Genomic DNA, 20,443 nt, shown 5'->3' with positions numbered 1-20,443 from the left:
TTTATATCATAATAAATTTAATATCTTCGGACTGTTGGAAAAAAAAAGTTTGAAGACATCATTTTTTCTATTTTCTGAAATTTATGCAATAGACTAAAGAGTAAATCACTTTTAAATAACCTACAAATCATTAATTTATAAAGACAATTGTAGGTTTTGGCCTCAATTAAAGCTAAATACACAGGTTCTGTGGTTGGTTTATATAGCCTATTTGGGAGTTCATCTGACATGTAAACTCATACTAAAGTATCTGATTGATTCTGTTTCAATCTGCAGGGCTGTGCCTCCTGGAAGTGGTACTTCCCGTTCCACTATGCTCCATTTGCCTCCGACTTCAAAGATATCAAAGGGATGTTCACTGAGTTTGAGAAGGACACTAAACCGGTAAGAATGGATTAAAAACTTCTTTCTCTTCTTCTTGTTGTCTCTGTTTTGTCCGTTATCGCACTCCAACAAAAAGATGTTGACTGTTGCTTTAATCAAATGCCAGTAAAGTCACTGCGACTGTAGGTCACTTTTTTATGTCATCTACACCATGTGGAGGTGTTATTATAGAAATTCACTAAAACACCACAGCAGATTTCGATTTCTAAAGGCCTTTACACACCGGGGGCGTGTTCTTTTATACGATTAATTCGTATGTCATTATATCACTCAAACATTTGTTATTGTCATGAGTACTTTTACTTCAGTTTATTTTCAAATCTTGAGCATTACATATGGAAAACGTTTTTTTATTTCCTTACTTACCTTATTTACTTTTTGGAACAAGGCCAGTTTTTCTGAGCTTTCACACCATGAATGATGTACTCAACCAATCACTTTGTGCCTATACCATCAAAACTACAATATGATGGCTCTGTAGTCTGAACCAAGACAGCAAACTTTATTACTTCTTTCAACTTTGACAGGCAATACACACCAGATCCACTCCTTCTGTTCTTACCTTTCACAATAAAAGCCCTTGACATGTACGCTGCTTGCTTCGTAACAACTTGGGCGACTATCTCGCATTTCCATATCATTCATTTGTCATGCTCTTTCTGTGTAAAGGCCATTACAATAAAAGTTATGAATAAAGTTTTTAAATATTGATACTGACCATTAGGATTAAGATTTTAATTAAAAAAGCATAACTCCTGAAACACATCTTTGAATATTATCCAATAAATCTAGGCACCCCTCTCCCATCACTGGACATGAATGACCCTCAATGGAGTTCAGTTAAAGAAAATGAAAGACAAGACTTGCTGGATTTAAATAAGAGTGTACATAACTTCTGTGTATTTGTCATGTGCAGTTTAAGCCACTGGAGCAGCTGATGGGAGTGTTTCCTGCCGCCAGCGGCAACTTCCTGCCTTCAACATGGCGGAACCTCATGAGCAGTCCGGTAAGAGCTGAGTCCAGAGGGAGGTGCAAAGAGAGTTTAGGAGGTTTTGTGTCAATTCAGAAGGCTATAAAAATGTCAAAGTCAAGATAGGTTTGCTTAAAATAATTCTGCAAAAACACAACAGCTCTATAGGAAATAAAGACACAGAATGAAATTTTTGAAATGCAGACTGTTTCAGAGCACAATAGTTTTCACTTGACCCTTGACTGAATAAGCTGCCGCATCTTTATACAAGTTGCAGTCTTTCAAGTCTCTTTGCTTTATTTTAAACACTTCTTTTGACACAGGATTCCTCCATCATCGACTTCTACCCGGACGACTTTGCCATTGATCTCAACGGCAAGAAATACGCCTGGCAGGGTGAGTCACTTTCAGCTTTTAAAGGTGTGGTGGAGATAGTTTCATCAGTCTTGGTCCTGCAGATTTATATCATTATTGGGAATAAACACCTGTTCCCTCTCTTCGAGGGACACAGTTAAGGTAATCAGTGCCCTCACAGAATGTGGTTTTTTGTAAGTTCTGGCAAGGCACACTTTGCTCTTTTTAACTTGTAATTTTGTTACTTTTATTTAGTACTTTTTTTTTTTTTTTTTTACTCTTTTTTGTGTACTGGCATGTTTACACTGGGGGTCTGAGAGAAATGGCATTTAAATCTTGTCTATGTCCTGTATATATGGCAGAATTGACTACTGAGTTGACTTTGAATTTAAAAATTACATTTTTGCACACCTTAATGCAGCCTGTATGCATACATGTGCTTAAGGGGCTTACTTTTTACTTTTACATTCCAACTTTTGACATTTGTTTGTACAGTCCTTCTTACTGCATGGTTCCGTCATGTACTGCTGCTATGACTTGAAATTTCTCCCTGGGGATAAATCAATTATCTTACATATTTTTCTCAAGGCTTATGTTTACTTTACAAATTTAGGGATACAATTTCCTGAAGTCAAGAAGAATGCCTTTTTTTTTTACTACTCTCTTTTTTTGTTTCTCACTAAACTTGTCAGTTTCACTGATGTAAAAAGCCAAAAAAAATTGTTTAAAATCCAATGAAAAATATTAGATTACCAGCGCCTGTTTTCTTCTTGCCCTTATGCATATTTATTTCAGTCTGTGGGTGGCACACTGTTGTTACTAGACGATAAATTCCCTTTGTATGTGCTTTGTTTTGAAGGGGTGGCCTTGTTGCCTTTTGTGGATGAACGACGGCTGAGGGCGGCTCTGGCTGATGTCTACCCTGACCTCACAACCGAGGAAGGTGAGTCAAACCACCCAGAGTGTGAACACTTTGCATTTCTTGTTGTGAAACTAATCTTCTGTTTCTCGATTTTGTGAGTCATAAGGCTTGACATATAAAACACACAGTACGTTCACAAATGTGTTAGTCTGACTGAAACTGGACTTTTAAAGTATATTTTAAAAAAAGCACAGAGGACAGGAGAATAACTGATGTCTGTGTTCTTGATTCTGTCTAAATCTTCACTCAGTATTGTGATGTCAGGAACATTATTTATTTCATAGACATTTTTGATTTGTTTCCAGTAGGATCATGATTTTATACAGTGACATTGCTGTTTTAATGTTACCGTTGCTGCTCTAGAAGCAACATTTAGTTACAAAATATTTAATTCTCATCCTGTTCTGTATTTATTCTTTATTTAAGTAATTCCCTGTGCAATTTACAGTATTAGTTTTCTGAGAATCTCTTTTTCCAAGCCAAATTAGTATTATAACCGAAATATCCCAAATCAAATCGATATTGAGTTGAATCGAATGAAAGCAAATTGGGAATTAAATCACAACTTTGAAAATTCAAATTGAATTGATTCAGGAAATCAGAGCCAATACCCAGTGGTAGTACCAGCTGTTGTGACAACAGTTAAGAGAACAATTTTATTTCATTTCATTGTAAAGTTCTTCTTTTATTCAACAAAAGACAGTTTAATCTCTGTTTTTTAATTAACTCATAGTCCTTTATCCAGTATCTTCTTTCATTCTGTCATCAAAGCCTGTTGTATTGTTTTGTCATTACTGTCTCCATCCCATTATCTCTCTATTCATCTCCTCCACCATCCAGTCCTGTGCACTTTTAGAGCTCCAGTCTGCCCAGTACTCACTGGTTTTCCCTCCCTGATCACAGCTTCAATCTGTTCTCTGTTGCAGTGAAAAGAAACAGTCTGGGAAGCGACTTGTTGTTTCTCGGGAAATCTCACCCACTCTTTGACTTCATCCATGAACTCTACCGGACAGAATCTCACGAGGTAACAAAACCCACAGCTGGATAAGTCACAAGAAGTTCAGACTAAATTAAATCAAACTGAAAACTTGACATCTGTATGTCTTTAAAAATAATTTAAGTTTTGCTCAAAGCTTCAAGTGGTTGATGCCACTTTCACTTTAGTAAAAGATCTGCATACTTCTTCCACCACTGATGGGGAGCACAACAACAACATGCAGCATCTGAAGTGCTTCACAGTAAAATGATGATATAGAAACTTGGTTCTTGTAGTTATGTTGTTAAATTGCTTCTTTAGATGAATATTGATTATCTTTGCTGTGGTGTAGTTCATCATGCAGCTGACAGTCAGCTGCTCTGTAATAATAATAATAGTCTTCTTCTGTGGTTTTGTGGATCAAACTTTCTGCACTACTTGCTGTGTCATTGTGCTGCAGATGTGTTTGTGTGGCTCTGCAGGTGTTGTCTGGGTTGGATTTAGTCTTGTTGATTATGCATTTGTAAACCAAAGCAATTGTTGTTCAGACGCATATTTAACTCACTGGGAGAAATATTCTTCATGAGCACTCCTAAACAGTGAAGCAAAAGAATACATAAGCACGCAAAACTGCAAACATTGTCTATGACATACATATAAAGCCAACTAATCAAATGTTAAAAGAATTAATGACGATAATAATAAACTTTATTTATATAACATTCTTCAAAACAGCAGTTACAAAGTGCCTCACAGTCAATAATAGTGCATAGACATGCACAGCATAAAACCGAAAGTAAAAATACAATGATCCAAAAACATATTGATGATCCATCTGTTTGATAGACTTACTAATAGAGCAAAATATCTCAAGTTTGTCCTGATGATGGCATTAGAGAACATGTCATAGATTTGCTAAAATGATCAAGGTTTTACCTTTTCAATCCATGCATAAAAACACATAAAATCAAAAATATCACAGACAAGTTTTCTGAGGTGGAAAAGATTGTGTAGTGATGAAAGCAAAATGTGAGAATGCAGTGGAAACAGACTTTGGGAATTGAGTGCAGGCGAAAACATCATATCTGCGTGTGGTGATAAAAGAGACTGTAACCTTGACAGTAAGAAGGTTAAGCATCTCCGTCAACTGAAGGGTCTCAGACTGATAATTTGAATCTAGAAAATAGACGTAGGTCATAAAAATAAAATTCAGGTCACTGTTACACACCTATAGGGCCAGTGAAGAGGACTGAAACACCTCCTCTGTAGGCATGTTGCGAGATTATAGATATCTTATATGCCGTGCTGACAGATTATCAAAAATCCAAAATGGGAGGAGTTCATCCTCTGGGGAACATAAATGTAATCAAGGAGTTTCATGGCAAAAGTGTAAGAATTCTGTTGTTGGTGGCAGGACAAAAATGCCTTTAGGTTTACTTCCAGAATCTCATAATACAGAGTTTAGTAACTTATATGCCTGGGTCAGTAAATGCTGTTTCTTTATCACCATTTATCACTTGATACAAACTCCACCTTTACCTCCTTTAGGGCACTGAGATCCCCGCAGAGCTGTGCCACGGAATCCAAGGTACATTAAATCTTGATGACGACCCAATTCTACCAGATAAGTAAGAAAACACCGCTTTATTATCACTTTAATGTAAATGTTGTCTGAACGTTTTAATGTTTGAAAACAGTGTTCTGAAGGAAGAGCTGTCCAAGAATGACAACTCTGACCTGCTTATTTATTTACTTGTCTTTATGATATTTATGCTTCAGGTCAGTGATGTCACCCATCCCAATGCTGCGTGATATTTCACAGAACACTGCGATCGGGTAAGGAACCGTCCGTCATCAACATTAACTGTCTGCTAACAAAAGGAATAAACACAGAGAGCATAAAAATGGGTCATATTTGGAGTATTTTTGTTCCAGGTTGAGGTATTTGACATTAGAATGCACTTCATAAACATTGTAAATTGATATGAATGTAAAAAAAAAAAAAGAGGGGTGGGCTGTGTTGGATTTTGGTACGTGCTCAGATACTAGAGCAGCTTCACAGGCCCGCTCCTCTGTATTTATACATAAATTATATTGAAAGTCATGCTGCTATTTTTCCAAATGCTTGTACTTGAACTCTGGCTCTGCATATATTTGTATGACTGGAATAAAGAGCGATTGGAGTGTAAATGTTCAGATGATGGATAATGCAACAAAGACAGAGCTGAAGTCAAATATGAGAGGATGTGAACACAATAAGAGGAACACCTGTAAATGTAATCGTCAGATGCAGTAGCCAAACAGCAAAATTCTAACTGAAACTTCTATCTGTTCATCATTATTTTTCAATTAATTATATAACCCTTTGGGGTCAAGATGATTTCTTCAAATATCTTGTTATGTTAGACCAGCAGTCTGAATCTCAAATATTTTCAGATTAACATGTTAATAAAAGGGAGAAAAATCACAGAACTGGAGAAGGTGGAACCAGAGAGTTAGGCATTTTTGCTTGAGAAATGCCTGAAATCATCATCAAAGTTTCCCCTTGATCAACTCATTGATGAATTGACTGATTGTTTAAGTACTGCTTGAAACACTCGGTTTTGCTTTAACTGCATTATTGTTGGTTGAATTCTGTAGTGATTTCTTAGCTGTAGTTTGCAGTGGAGGTGTTGTATTAAAGGACCAGTGTGCAGGATTTAGTGGGATTAACTGGCAGAAATGGAATTTAGTATCATAAGTATACGTATATCTTTAGTGTATAACTCCTGAAAATAAGAATGGACTTCATTTCATCACATTTTAGTGAGCTTTTTTTAAAAAAATCTACATTCGGAGTGGGTCCTCTCCCACAGAGCCCGCCATGCCACCATAGTTAACAACCCCTCTTCGATAAGGGCGTCATAAGAACACGTCATGGGGTTTTTATCTTTATTCACCTGTTCTGTTTGTTGTGGAGAGGAAGCCCCCTCTGTGCATAATTTGGCTCTCAGTTAAACTCAGTTAAAACCCCATGAATGTCTGGCTTTTCCTTTTGGCTTTCTTCCTTCATTAGGTAGGATAGTTTTAATGTGAAAAGGGGAGAGAGAAGGGATGACATGGACCAAACGGCCGCAGGTTGGAATCAAACCCACAGCCAATGTGGCAAAGGCACAGCCTCAGTATATGGGGTGCCCGCTCTACCAGATGAGCTAATAGGCACAGAACATCTGGATCTTAAGTTATCAGAGGAAAAAAAAAGTGGGCATACATTACCAGTTGATGGACTAGCGCCCCGTCTGCGACCAACCAAACAGCATGAGAGAAACACTGATTGTTTCATTAAAACTGCTTTATTTAGTGTTTTTACTAGTTTAAATCACCTGGTCCATTTGTTTTGGAGAGGACTGACCTCAGCAGATAATTCAGCTCCTGGTAAAAACCTCCTGAACAGTGAACAGTAAAGAATCTCTAATCGGGAGTTCACACTTGGCACATGGGAAAAGTTTCAACCACCTGCACTCTGCAGTCTCACCGCTAGATGCTAATAAATCCTAAACACTGCTCCTTTAAACTGTAATACATGTTAAGGTGTTCCCATTATTTTGTCCACCCCTTCTGTGTGAAGAAAAGCTGCAATCTGAAACAAAGTGAAAAGTTAGAAATAAACACACCAAACCTTTGTATGTAGTTTAAAATCACAGTGCAGGAGTCACAACTGACAGTTAGCAGTACTTAGTATTCTGTGTACATATACACATACATATACTTTATGTAAACAAACCATCTCAGGCAGATATCTTCATGTTTTCCCCCTGTCTTGTATATTTTGTCACTGTGATTCGCTTCCATCCAGATATTTGCAGCGCAGCTCCAAAGCAGATTATTTTTAGAGCCATCACAGTGTTGAGCTGTGTACCTAAACACCCACCTTCATTAGAATAATACAAGTGTGCAGCCTTTTTCTGAGAGAGAAAAGACGTCCAGGAACATGTAGAAAATGACAGGGTGAAGTAGCCGTGGCAGGTTGGAAATGACAATACTCCATCACAAGTATAAGCTTTGAACATCAAACATCACAACCTCAGGATCTCAGTGTTGAAGGGGAGGTTTCTGCTCTTAAAAATGTCCCTTTTTAGTAAAAATGTGAGCTAATGGAACTCTGTTTGTCCTCAATTGAAAGTGATTTTTCTTCTCCTTTCCAGAGTGAAGTTCAAGGATCCCCAATATGCAGATGGCTTTGTGTTTAAGGCGATCCTCCTTTCCGGAGCCAAGTGAGGCTTTTTGCTTTACTAAACTTTAACTCAGGAATACCTTACAAAATATTAAAGCTTATGTCTTTTCTGGATAGAGTTTTTAATTTTGCACTTCTCATTTTTAAAGGCTAGTTATATTTTATGGTTTTCCTATTGTTAAAACCAAGTTCAACAAAAAATAACAACAAATATATAGTTAGATTTTTAAAAGACCCGAAACAGTTAGTCACTGTAGATTTTATCAAAGAAACAAGACAAAATAGTACATTTGATTGGGAGTATTTTCAGCGGCAGAATAATCCACATTTGTTGCTCTTGTGAGTATTGGAGGCCACAGGGTGGAGTTTGTAGGACTGAGTCAAAATAAACTACAGTGTGTGTTCATGGTAATGAAGGAACATGTTTCCCAGTGTAACAGCGAGGCTCATTGACTGTTTTTATAGTTTTTGGACAACAATGGAGCTCTATGGCAAAATACATCAGGCCTAGATACACAAGCAATACTTGTCATTAAATACATTCACTGTTGTTTTTTTCATGGGATTTGTCGACCATGAATATAAAATATCACCAGACAATCACAAAAATTCACTGTTGTCAGTGGTGAGTCCAGTTTTGCTCAGTGGCTTTTGCTTTGAAATGCAGTTCAGACTCTTACTGTAAAGGACTTTTTTTACATCACTTCCTTTGGACAATGTCAGCAGAGGATTTTTTTCCCTATGTCATACAAGAGGGACTGCTGCTATACCGAAATTCAGGCCAAATCCAAGGTTTGTTATGACGACTGTTAATGTAAGCTAATAAACCATTAAATATAATTGACGTTAAGTGGTTTAGAACATCTGTAAAGGCCCTGACACACCAAGCCAGCGGTCGGCTGTTGGTAAATGTTGGGCTGTCGGTGAGCATCTGTCGCCCTAGTTGCTGCTGTGTGTCCTGCATTACTGGCCCTCATCAGAATTACTGGGCTTTCTTTCTGCCAATTTAACATAATGAATCAGCGACAGTGAAATCACTCTGACACTTCAGCCCAGCACACAAAAAGAGAAACAGAAGTAAGGAAAGTATACAAAGTCAGGAGAGAGTGAGGTGGAAACAACCGTGTTATATAAGGTAAGACTGTTTTTCTTTAGTCACTGAGCTTTTCAGCTGAAAGCGTCAAGACACTAGTTGGCCAGTTACAAACTGCCACTGTCTGCTGGTATTCAGGGGTATTTACTTTGACGCAATTGCAGGACGTATGTGCTTGCTGGCTCTTGACTGTAATTTAAGCGGTGTGTTCATATGCAACTTTTTAGAAAAGACAGGTGATGTTAGTTGATGCCGTCGGGGTTTTCATGCTGCTAGTTCTCTGATGTCTGTTATATAATGTGCATAGTTGAGGGTCCCAGTGATGTTACACTCTGTAGCAGCACTTGTGGAATGTCACATGTCCAGTCAAATTACTTGGTTGAAACTAACTGGTCTTTAAAATGCTCATTTGGGTTAAGGTTTCTCCAAAATACACTAAGTCTTCTGTTAAAAATGATTGAATTAACAATAGTGCAAAAACACTTCGTAAGTAAGAACAGAAGGAGTGGATCTGGTACGTGTGGGGCAATGATCTGAATATTTTCATTATCTTTTATAATCAGAGTACTTATTATGTATCTGTTCATTTATGGCTATTTTCTCTCTGTATTTTCTCACTAAAACCTTTTTTTTGTCAGGATCCCCAATAAGGTCCTGAAGCCAGGGGACTGGGAGAAAGGCAACAGGGAACCATGGAGACCCCAGCTGGGCTTCAACCCAAACAGACAGCAGGCTCACCTGGACCAGTCCGGCTTCCGGGCTCTGAGGTAAGATTCTCTGTTACTATTCATTAAATTGGTTAAATTATAGAATAAGTCACGTCTCCCTCAACAGGGTCTGATGAAATTCTGAAATCATTATTGATAGAAAGATTCCTGTTTTTATATTTGCTTTCTGACCAGTGAAAGAGAAATTTGGATTAAAGTTTCTCTTTTTTAAAGGTGAAGAACATGAAAATAACACAAAAACAATACATTTGCTCTCAGTAAATTTTCATATAATTCATATGCAGACAGGCAGTTAGATTTTAAGGCCTGTGCAATTTCTATATGTCAAAAGGAAATATCCACCAAAAGCAGATTTAAAAGTTATTCGTTTGTCCATTTACATTTCAGTGTAAAACATCATATTACTCTTATGAAATACTCACAGACAAACAATAGTAGATTCTAAATCCCTTGTTATTTTTCCATTTTCCACAGCTTAATAAATGGCCAGAAACACACACCTGCTTGTAAACCATCCCTGCAGGGTGTGATGATATAATTTTATAGTAACGACTGATAAAAAATGAATGCTGATTCTGCCGTGACTCAGTATTCAGATTTGGGAGAAGAGTACAGTATTTTAAAATGGAAAATGTGTTTAAATGTTTGTATCCCCCCCTAACACTCCCCATTAACCAGCCATCCTTGATTATGATCTAAGCTCTCTCCTCCACACATTGATATTATCATTAAGGAAATGTGAATAATTGAACATCTGGCTGGGTCCGACTGTGGCGTGTTTGGGAATTAATTATGCACGGATTTGAAGAAACAGAATGTATTCCAATTTTTTTCTTCTTTTTGCTGCTAAACCAAGTCGTTAATTCAGTAATTCAGGCTGTTATGTGCCTTGATGGGGCCACACAGGCAGGTGCTCGGAGGATGGTTAGCAGAAAAACCTGGAGACAATTGTAGAAAAGGATCTTCATTAGCTTTGATTTTAGAGTCATTGACTGAGGGGTTTGTGTTCAGTCCAGTCTGAGGCATGAAGCCAGTAGTGGACTGTTGTACATCTTTGATACAATGGAGGTTCATGTTTGAAAACAGCTACAGTAGAAAAAATTGATACATATTTTTGAAGGTATTATAATCTACATGGGCTGCAGTTATATCCATTCACACATACACACCATTGACTGGGGATCAAACTGCCAACCTATCAGTTAATGGATGACCCACTCTACCTGCAGACCCACAGCCTTCCTTCAAGTCATATAAATCTGCAGGACTGTGTCCTTAAATCAATAAAAAATATCAGTAACCTAAAACACGTTTTATAGTTGTTTTAAGTTCCAGAAGAAGGTTTACAATTGTGTATTACTTGAAAGATCTTCTCTAACGTATTTATTCCAGGTTGTCAGCGTCCATGAAAAATCTAAAAATATCTTTAATATCATTTTTTCAACAGTATCTTAAATAGCAGTATCCCTAGATAAAAATCATTCTCACTATTTAGGCCATAAAATAATTGTATTTATAGATTAGTAGTAGTAGTAGTAGTAGTAGTAGTAGTAGTAGTAGTAGTAGTAGTAGTAGTAGTAATAATAAACTATTTGTACATTTTTCAAAACGAAGTTGCGAAGTGCTTTACATGGTTTAACCGAAACAAAACCATTTAAGGACTGCAATGAAATCAAAATCTGACAATTCCAGCAATACAAAAATAAAATGGAAACTGAATATGCAAAAAAATAATAGCAAAACTAAAAAGCAATCACATCAAATAAGCACCTGTTTAATAAGTTTGTTAAAACGCTGCTACATTTTCAAGATGTGACTTAAAACATATTAAGAGGCTTTTGCACTCTGACGAGAATTCTGGTGTAGATAAGGATAAAAACAAGATCAAGGTAATAAGATAAAAATGTGACAAATCTTTAGCTGTTAATGAGATTCTTACAGCATGTCGTCTTCTCTTTCTTCCCTCAGTCATAGTCTGAACAGAAACCAACATGGCGGAGGACAGTACAGCAACACCCCACCGCCGGGCAGCTACCAACAAGGAAACTACCGTCCTCCACACCACCAGCCTTTCCAACGTAAGAACTCGTTTCATCTCTATTTCCGTCACGAACACTAACTTACACTGCTTTTCACACTCACGTGCACGTGCTGCGTTAGAATACCTGGCTGAGGCCAGGCAGTCCTGCACCTGTCGTGCTGCTGTTGGTTGCTGCAACGAAGCTACCAAATGTTACAGAAGAAAGCAACTCAAATCATGGGCTGTGACCAAAGCCACCCCCAGCAGAAAACAAAGCTGCTTCTGTGGTTGAATAACGTAAAATAGACTGTCTTGGTGTTGTTGAGGTAAATAAGTCAATTCTCCTATTCTGTAAGACATACAGGTCTTACCCACCCAGACAGCCTCGGACAGCACAAGCTCATCACAACTTTGGTAAAGAAAACTAACAGATGAAATAAGCTAATCGTCGCCTAACAAGCAAGAGTAAGTGTTAGCAAGCAAACCATAATCTTACAGCTGACCTGTGGGTCTAGTCAACTTGTGGCTGGATGGAATGATCAGTGTGGTGATCAGCGTCTTTACTGAAATTAATGTACCAGGTGAGGTAAGCTTTAAGTCCCAAATTTAGATCATATTTTCCCAGTCTGCTAACTAATGATGCGGTGATGATGAATTGTCGAGTCTATAATTTCATTTTACCCATTCTCAAAATGTCCGCAGAGCTCAATTTGGAAATAGATAAAGCATGTTATTTCCAGAACTGCATCAATAAAGAAGGAATATAAGACTAATTTTGGCTCTTTTGACAGTATTTGTAGTGACTAGTCTAATAATAAGTCTAATAGTGAGAGAAAAAGTTTCCCCCTGAATGTTTTTATGCATTTGTGTCAGTGACAGCTGTGGCTGGAGGCATGTTTTCAGCTTGTCAGTCCGTCCATCTGTCCTATTAGGAAAACCTTGAGGGAATTTCTTCAGAAGTGGTGTAAATGTTAACTTGCACACATGGTTGAACTCATTTCCCAGCACGAGGCAACTAGTGGCTGCCACAAAATACTCTCCATCTCCATTCAAGCAGCACTCAAATATTGTTAGAATTAATCGACGTTGAGTTTGAAAGAGAAACTGAATAAATAAGAGATATGAAATAGATATAACCACTTAAACATTTTCACTGGCCTCCATGCTGCATTCTACTGTTTACTAACCTGTTGTCCAGCCCATCTGTGACATTGAACATGACACACCAGAAAAAGAAAAAACACAGAAGGCATACTCCTCTGCTCTAATGGCAATGGGTTAGGACTCTGTTGCCTATTTGTTAGAGGATTTTCCCATGTTTTTTTCCTAAATTTGATTAATGGTTTTCCACATAACCACAAAGCTCCATTTACAGTCATTCATTCAATCAACAATTATTATTGTTTATGAACTCCCCACCGGCAGTACATATCCCACAAAAGAAGCACAGAGTTGAAATTGAAAAGTGTAAAGTCGTTAAACGAATCTTAATAGTAATAAAGATGAGTAAAAAATAAAACAAAAAAATAATAATAAATAGAAAAAAGAAAATAAATAGGGAAGAGGGAAAAAAGCTAGAAAGCAAGACCATTATGTTCAGTCCAAAATATTTTGGCAGGCTAGGATTTCCCCATGTTGATTTTAGATGCCTGCCTTTAAACTGGCGATTGAGTCGATCTTCTGTGCTGCTCATCTTAAGATGTATGTGAAGCAAAAATACACTTAATAGCTTTTATTCAATTCCTTCAAACCTCACTACATATATATCATAAGTGTGGACAGACATGGATGTAAACTCCAACTCCATGGTTGGAGGAGGCAGTTTTAACCTTTACTTTTTTGAGATCATAATGCCTCATTCTTGTATAAATCGCCTGTTGAGTTTTACTGGAGACAGAGGGAAGACAGATACAGTGAGGGACGGACAATGACTGTTGCTGTCTGTAGAGGATATTTTACACAAGAAGAATTTGATAAATTGAGAAAATTTATTAGTGGATGTGTTGTCAGATAAAGATGTCCACTTAACTCAGGACAGTTGGATCAGTTCCCTGCACTGCAGCATTTAAGACCAGGAAAACACACTTATTCTCGATCATAATTAAAAGACCCGAAATCTTTAAAATGTTCAGCTACAGTGGAGTGAAAAATGTAAACAATGTCAGTACTTACAAATAATCACTCAGCACTCTGCCATTTCATTAAAAAAAACTTTTTTTCTGGTACCAAAGAGAACTTAACTAAAAAGATATTTAAAATTTTGTTTAAAAATCAAGTGGACCTTGTCAAACTGCTCCTTCCAAGGTCATGGGTGATCTTTGAAACTGTATAAATTGCTGGATTTGCAGCTTCAGCCTTGTACTGAACAGTGCAGTTTTATTTTCTTCATTGTTATTATTACAACCCTCTTTATTATGTCAGTCCTACTAAATTCAGCTAAAACATCTCTTTGAAGAATATCTTCCTTTTGAAAATGTTCTTCCACCTGTCCTTCAAGGGACTTCACCGTGAAGCTTGTGAAAGTATTTTTTTCCTTTTTGAATCACACATTGAGAAATGTTACAATGTTATACATTTTGCATGTTTGTGGTTTCTGTGCATTCCCTTTGTTCCTTTTCAATATTTCACAATCTTTTTTCCTGAACTTTACCATGTTTTGTCATGTCAGCCTGCTGGCATTACAGCGCGACACTCTGGACTCGAGGCGTCGATGTAATCGAAGTAGTCTTCATGCAACGTGCGTCAACGCGTTGCACCATTTCACACAGCGCCCATCATGACAGCGTGAGCAGCGCTGATCATGTTGTTTTTGTTTTCACCGCTTGTGTATCAAGTCAGAGCCTGCACACTGCTCGCCTGAGCAGCGCTTGTCAGGCGCATCTGAGCTGCGTGTCAGCTGAAGCACAACTAGAGAAATGGTGGTTTTCCGTTTTTTTTACGCATGACGCTCACGTTAGTTGACTCTGTTCCACTTTATACTGTGGTTTAAAGTCTCTCTCTGTCACAGAGATTCTCACAAAGATGTTTGTTTTACCTCCACTTCCTTGCTTCCCTTTCAAAACAAAAGCTATCTGACTGTGTCTCTGTGGACAGAATGCCATCAGTTTCTGATACAATGCATTTTATTTTGAAACATTTCAGGACGAGTTTGTCAGCTGTGCAGGAGCTTGCATAATTTCATAAATGAGAGGAATATGTGCTTATAAATATGAAAATACAGCACTCATATCAGCAGTCAGCCGTATGCCTTAAGGCCCAGTTAAGGCTGGACTATTCTGATGCAGAGAGAATCTACTAGTTGTAATTATTTCTGTTAGAGAAAAGTTATAGTGTTATTCAAATTGCATTAATTTTACTGTAAGATGTTTTGTTGTTTTGTTTTGTTGGACTGCTAGATTTGAGGTTTGTTACTTTAACAAAGAATAACTGTTTTCTTACTTCTCCTAAAAGTGAATTTTATATTGATTTATTCATTTTGCTGTTTGATTGCTAAATGTAGATTGCACTACATTCATTTTACTTGAGTAGAACAAGCTCTTGCATTAATTTTATTTTGGAGAGACTTTATATCAGACTGTAAAACACAGATTACCAGTTAAGACTGGGCTATTTTTTCAGGGGGGAATAATGCCCTGCGGCGTTTTAAAATGTTATTTTCAGTAAATTAATCGATTAATAAAAAAATAATAGTTAGATCAATAAAAAAATAATCGATAGATTAATCGATAAGAAAATAATCATTAGGTGCAGCCCTAGTATATATATATATATATATATATGTGTGTGTGTGTATATGTATGTATGTGTATATGTATATGTATGTATATGTTTGGACCCAATATTAACCATCAAAATCAACTGATTGGGCTGTTAAGATAGGACAAAGTGTGTCCCTAATGCTATGTTTTTGACCACAAAGCTCATGCGCAATGCACCCTGGTACATGAAGCCACAGCCAGTATGGCTTTGTGATCAGGAGAACTCAGCTTTCTCTGTCGTTGTAGCATGTGTTGAGGAAGTTACTGCTACAATTGACTGCATTTATAGACCTCTCGGGCTAAAAAATGAAGCCAACATGGAAGTGCCCAAAATTGCAGATCCTTGAATGGCCACTTAATGCATCTCCATATAAGTGTTGGTCATACGCTTGTTACCATAGTTACGTCGTCACGGGCTTGTGTGTGCCTGCTGCTTGCCACAAAGCATCTTGACTGAACGTCAGCTAAATTTGTATTTTGTCGGAAAAATATGCTTATGATCAGTGTCGGAGCCCCATTTCAACACCAAATGTATCGCTCCGTGTCACCGCTGTGTACGCCGAGAGCCACAGACAGCCAGCATCGTGTCAGCTAACTAAGCGAGATAACACAGTGCCACAGCTAAAAACAAAGCATATCATTGTTGAAGCCAGCTCAACTTTTATTTGTACGCAGTGCGTCACGCCCGTCCGCAGCGACAAGTGTCAGGCGTCAGTTTTACACTATATGTTACTGACTTCCAATGAAAATGTTTTGTAGCCTGCTGGTGTGTCGCTCATACTGTGAACGAAACAAGGCTGGCTCCGAGTCAATAAAGGGTGAATTTTTCATCCTTTTATATGTTTTCAAGACTTAAAGTTACATATACCTTAGAGCGTTGCCAGACTGAGTGACGGGGGGGTGCTGTCTGTTGACAAATCGCTACTACGGCAACAACCTTCGTCAGGTAATGTAAATATCTAACTAACTAAGGAGTTGGGTGTTCTGTTTTTTGGTGTTTTTTTGGTAAATACATTTTGTTTTGATATTTTTAAGCCTGTTTTTTGCATTTCATTATTACAGTTAACTTAAGCACTGTGGTAGCCAAGCTAGCAACTGGTGTTATGGTTAGCTCCACCCTCTCGTCTAAATATGGTCACTTCCGGCTCCAAAAATGCAAGATGGTGACAGCCACGATGCCGAACTAGAGGCTTCAAAATTGGAGTCCACAAAGTCACGGTGGCTACGTCCGTTATTTTTATACAGTCTATGATTTATACTCAACTCTGCTCCTACAACCACATAAAAGATGGTTAATTTTGGCTTTAAGATGCAAATAAACTTGGTGTATATGATTAAATTCCTGCTCTCCGTTTATCATGTGAGGGACAGTTGAACGTCATTACATGTGGAAGCAAAATCTCTTTCTCCTAATCACGGCATGTGCTCGGCCTCGGCCCCGTGGTCCTCTGCCAGCTCTTCTCCAGTTTGACTTTGATGTGCCAATTTGCAAGTAGATGAATAATCTCATCTGCCCACTGATGGCGTGCGGGGGAGTCACAGCTATTCTGGTGGCACTTGATGCAAATGGGGGGTTTTGGCTCCTCCGGATTGCGGTAGCACCTCCCCTGGCCTCTGCCGCTCGTTCTTAATGTTAAACTTGCTAATTAGCGGTCCAGGATATTCGTCTTTTTTTTTTTTTTTTAATCTCTATATTTTTTCCATCATCGTTGGGAAAATTATTACTTTAATAAATAGGAATCTTTGTAAATGTTCAGAGTGGCTCGTCTGTGATTCACAGCCTGATTCAGGTGATTTTTATCATATCAGGTTTATGATAACTACTAGGTGCCTCAATGACATTGCCAACTGATATTAGATTTGGTATCTGCATCATTTCAGATGTTTAAAGTTGTAAATCTTTTCCCTCGAACAATGACCATCATATGCTCAACTTTGATCTAAAAATAAGACTTTAACTATCAGAAGCTGGAATTATTCAACTTGTTTTAATATTTTTATTATTAGTTTCTGTTTAACATTAATGGGAAAATCTGGATTTAACCTTCCATAATACTGGCATCCCTAAGAATGTTATTATCCAGGCAAGTGGTCTAATTCTGCAGCAGGAGGCCGGAGACTTGCTTTTGTCCAGATTACACTTTCTCAGAGCCAATCCTCTGCTGGGCCAGTAATCACTGCAGGCTTTGCTGCTCCGGGCTTTTGTGATTTTTTCTTTTTTTTTTTGTGGGAGAAGGGGGAGGTTGCTGATTAGCGTTGTGGGGCCCTGGGCTGGTAATGAGACTGTCGAGTGTCTCGGCTGGACACAGTGGCCCCTCTGATAAAAGCATCCGGGAGGATCCCGTTTGATTTGGTGTGTGATGCGCTCTGAAGAGGGTTGAAACCAAAGTTAACTTCCCCCTTTGACGGCGCTGCTACCTCCTGCAGTGATGTGTCAACACGCTGCCTCTGCAACATGCTGCAGGGCTTTGTGCGCCGCGGCCGGACCAGCTGGTGTTTAATAACCAGCCAGGGAGTCTCTGCTGGTGGCCATTATTGTCTTTGACACACAGTGACACCAAATTTTAACCAGGGCAGCAAAGTAACGGATTGATCCAGCGGCCGCAGTGGCTGATAAGCCTCCAGACTCCCCAACCACTTGAGAATAACAATCGCACATAAATGGCTTCTCACTCTGGCTGATGGACCAACTTCAGTAACTAGAACTCGCATACACGTGACCTTGGTGATGACAGGAGTCTTGTTCTCTGCATTTTCACAAAACTTTGCTCTGTTGTCAGGAAGAAAGTCTCAGATATGTTTTATAAAGCATTATCTTAACATTTTTAAACTTTGAAACAGTCCATGTTATGTTCGTCATTTCTTTTCTTATTCTTTTACTGAAGCCTCAGAAACAAGCTCTGCAGTAGGGTTGTAGCAATATACTGGTACCTTTATTAAAATTATTTTCAGACTTCTTATGCATACTTTAATTTAAAAAAAAATAGTTTTAAGTCTTGATTATAGTGATAAAACATTTGTTCAGCCAAAACTAACCCTTCTGTTTTCATTCCTTTAAGGGTCATTTTGACAGATAATAATAATAATTCTGTATTATTGTGAAACCACAATATTTTGTAAGACACTTATCATACAATGAAAATCTCATACCATTTCAGCCCTACTCTGCAACCTCAGAGATTCAGCTTAAAAATGGCGCATCAGGACTTAAACTCAAACATTAACTGAAGGAGGTTAGGACTTATTACAGGAATTGACAACAAATCAAGTTTTATTGACTCCAAGGATGTGATCAGAAATGAAAAAAATAGGTGATAGAAGTTTGAAGCTTACAAACTTAACATGTATGAATAGTTTCGTTGTATATAAATTGTGAGTCAAACAATGTTAAATGCCTTGTACATCATCTTTTGTTGTTGTTTATTGTGATGTATAAGGCTTTATACATCAAGGTTTTTTGAGTTCTGAACAAAATGAGTCCATAGTGTTGAATTCTAGGTCTTTGGGGTTTATTATTTGACTTAGCAGTTCCTGATTTAAATCAGCATTTTGCTTATTTCAGACAGAACTCATGTACAGCTTCAACACAGTTAAGAAGTGTAGCTTGTTAGAATTTTGACCGATTTTTTAATTTAAACAGGAGGTTGGGTATCATATGGTCCAAATGATTATTGGTATATGTTGATACAAGAGAATTCCTCTGATTTTGCCATAGCTCCCTCAGCTGTCTTTCATTCAGAGGTTTTAATCTTTTCTAAAACGTATATTGGGTTTGTGAAGCAACAGTGGCAGACGAAGTTTTGTGAATCCGTCTGTCTGCAGAAAAGTTACTGTTCTGCTTCTGTTGTTGGACCTGAACCAGCTGTGTGGGAGCTGAGTCAAATAGTCGTTCAACTAATTGAAAAGAGGTGGAGAGAGACGTTTAGTTGTTTAGCGCGGTTGTAATCCCCACGTTAATACAGTGGACACAGCGTGTTTTAAGGATTTAAAGCGTAATCCTTTGTTGGCTTTTGTCCGGCACAGACTGGAGGTCTATACACTTTCAGATCATTGTTAATTAAGAAGATTGACAGGTGTCCACTTGTAATTCTCTCTTTTGAGTCATCGCTGGCGATGACGAAAAGAAGACCAGAGTGTTGTGGAGTTATAATTGGAGTCCAACTGGGTGGTCCACTTAAAGTTTGTTGGTGGAAGAGATCATCAAACATGAAAACTGAATGACAAAAACAAAATGATAATGTGCTGACAGCAGTCTGCCTGCTGGTTGGTAATTGTGTGTTTGCTACTTTTTTGTTATAGAGGACGGCTGGAATATTTCCTGCTTCACTTTCCTTTTATCAGTTATCAGGTCATAAAACAGATTAATTGAATATTTTCTTCCATTTTAATTACTTTCATTAATTGCTTCCACAATACTTAAGTCTCCCTTGAGTGACTAAGACTCTTCTGATATTTTACATTTTATAAGAATCAAATATTCAATGTGATCCAGGTTCCTTTCACATAGGACATTTTACTTTACGTTTATCTTTTTAATTCAATTTCTGAGTTATTTGTAATGGTTTTAGATAATAGGATAATAATGTAGCCCAGAGTTTTTTTCTTTTGGGTTCAGATATTGAAATGGAAATAAAACCTAGTCTTAAAACAAGTTTCAGTGGCACATTTTTGTGTCCCATGATGGTCTACAGTAGATGTTCAAACTTTCATTTATTGAAAACAAATTAGGTTGGAAACGTGTTGCTTTGGGTTCAGCATTTGCAGTTTTTGAATGTCAGTACGCATGTCAAAATGAGCTGTTTTAGCTTTATAAGATTGACTTCAAACAGGAAAAGTGTTGACCAAAGCTGGACAATACGAAAAAAACAAGTCTAAGGGTTTTTAGCCATGCTAGCAACTCTTAGAGGTTACACTTTGAGACGACAGTGCTTTGTGCTAATAAGTTTTGCATTATAATCTTTGCCATATTCACCATCTTAGTGTAGCAAACCAACATTAGCTAATTAGCACCTCACACAAAGTACA

At 37.8% G+C, this 20,443-nt stretch overlaps 1 protein-coding gene across 1 annotated transcript in view; it reads left to right on the top strand.

Annotated features, from left to right (window-relative positions):
• xrn2 (5'-3' exoribonuclease 2) overlaps positions 1 to 20,443 on the top strand; it is a 49,457-nt gene that overhangs the window by 21,548 nt on the left and 7,466 nt on the right. The window contains exons 19-28 of the mRNA XM_042503818.2: positions 277 to 384; positions 1,301 to 1,390; positions 1,678 to 1,750; positions 2,568 to 2,651; positions 3,557 to 3,654; positions 5,155 to 5,234; positions 5,386 to 5,442; positions 7,791 to 7,859; positions 9,551 to 9,679; positions 11,609 to 11,718. Of these exons, the coding sequence (XP_042359752.2) occupies positions 277 to 384; positions 1,301 to 1,390; positions 1,678 to 1,750; positions 2,568 to 2,651; positions 3,557 to 3,654; positions 5,155 to 5,234; positions 5,386 to 5,442; positions 7,791 to 7,859; positions 9,551 to 9,679; positions 11,609 to 11,718 (898 nt within the window). The remainder of the gene's footprint in view (positions 1 to 276; positions 385 to 1,300; positions 1,391 to 1,677; positions 1,751 to 2,567; positions 2,652 to 3,556; positions 3,655 to 5,154; positions 5,235 to 5,385; positions 5,443 to 7,790; positions 7,860 to 9,550; positions 9,680 to 11,608; positions 11,719 to 20,443) is intronic.

Source organism: Plectropomus leopardus, chromosome 16, assembly GCF_026936395.1.
Source record: "Plectropomus leopardus strain MGB_pleo_1.0 chromosome 16, ASM2693639v1, whole genome shotgun sequence".
Classification (NCBI taxonomy): domain Eukaryota; kingdom Metazoa; phylum Chordata; class Actinopteri; order Perciformes; family Serranidae; genus Plectropomus; species Plectropomus leopardus.
This window is presented reverse-complemented; position numbering and strand designations above follow the sequence as displayed.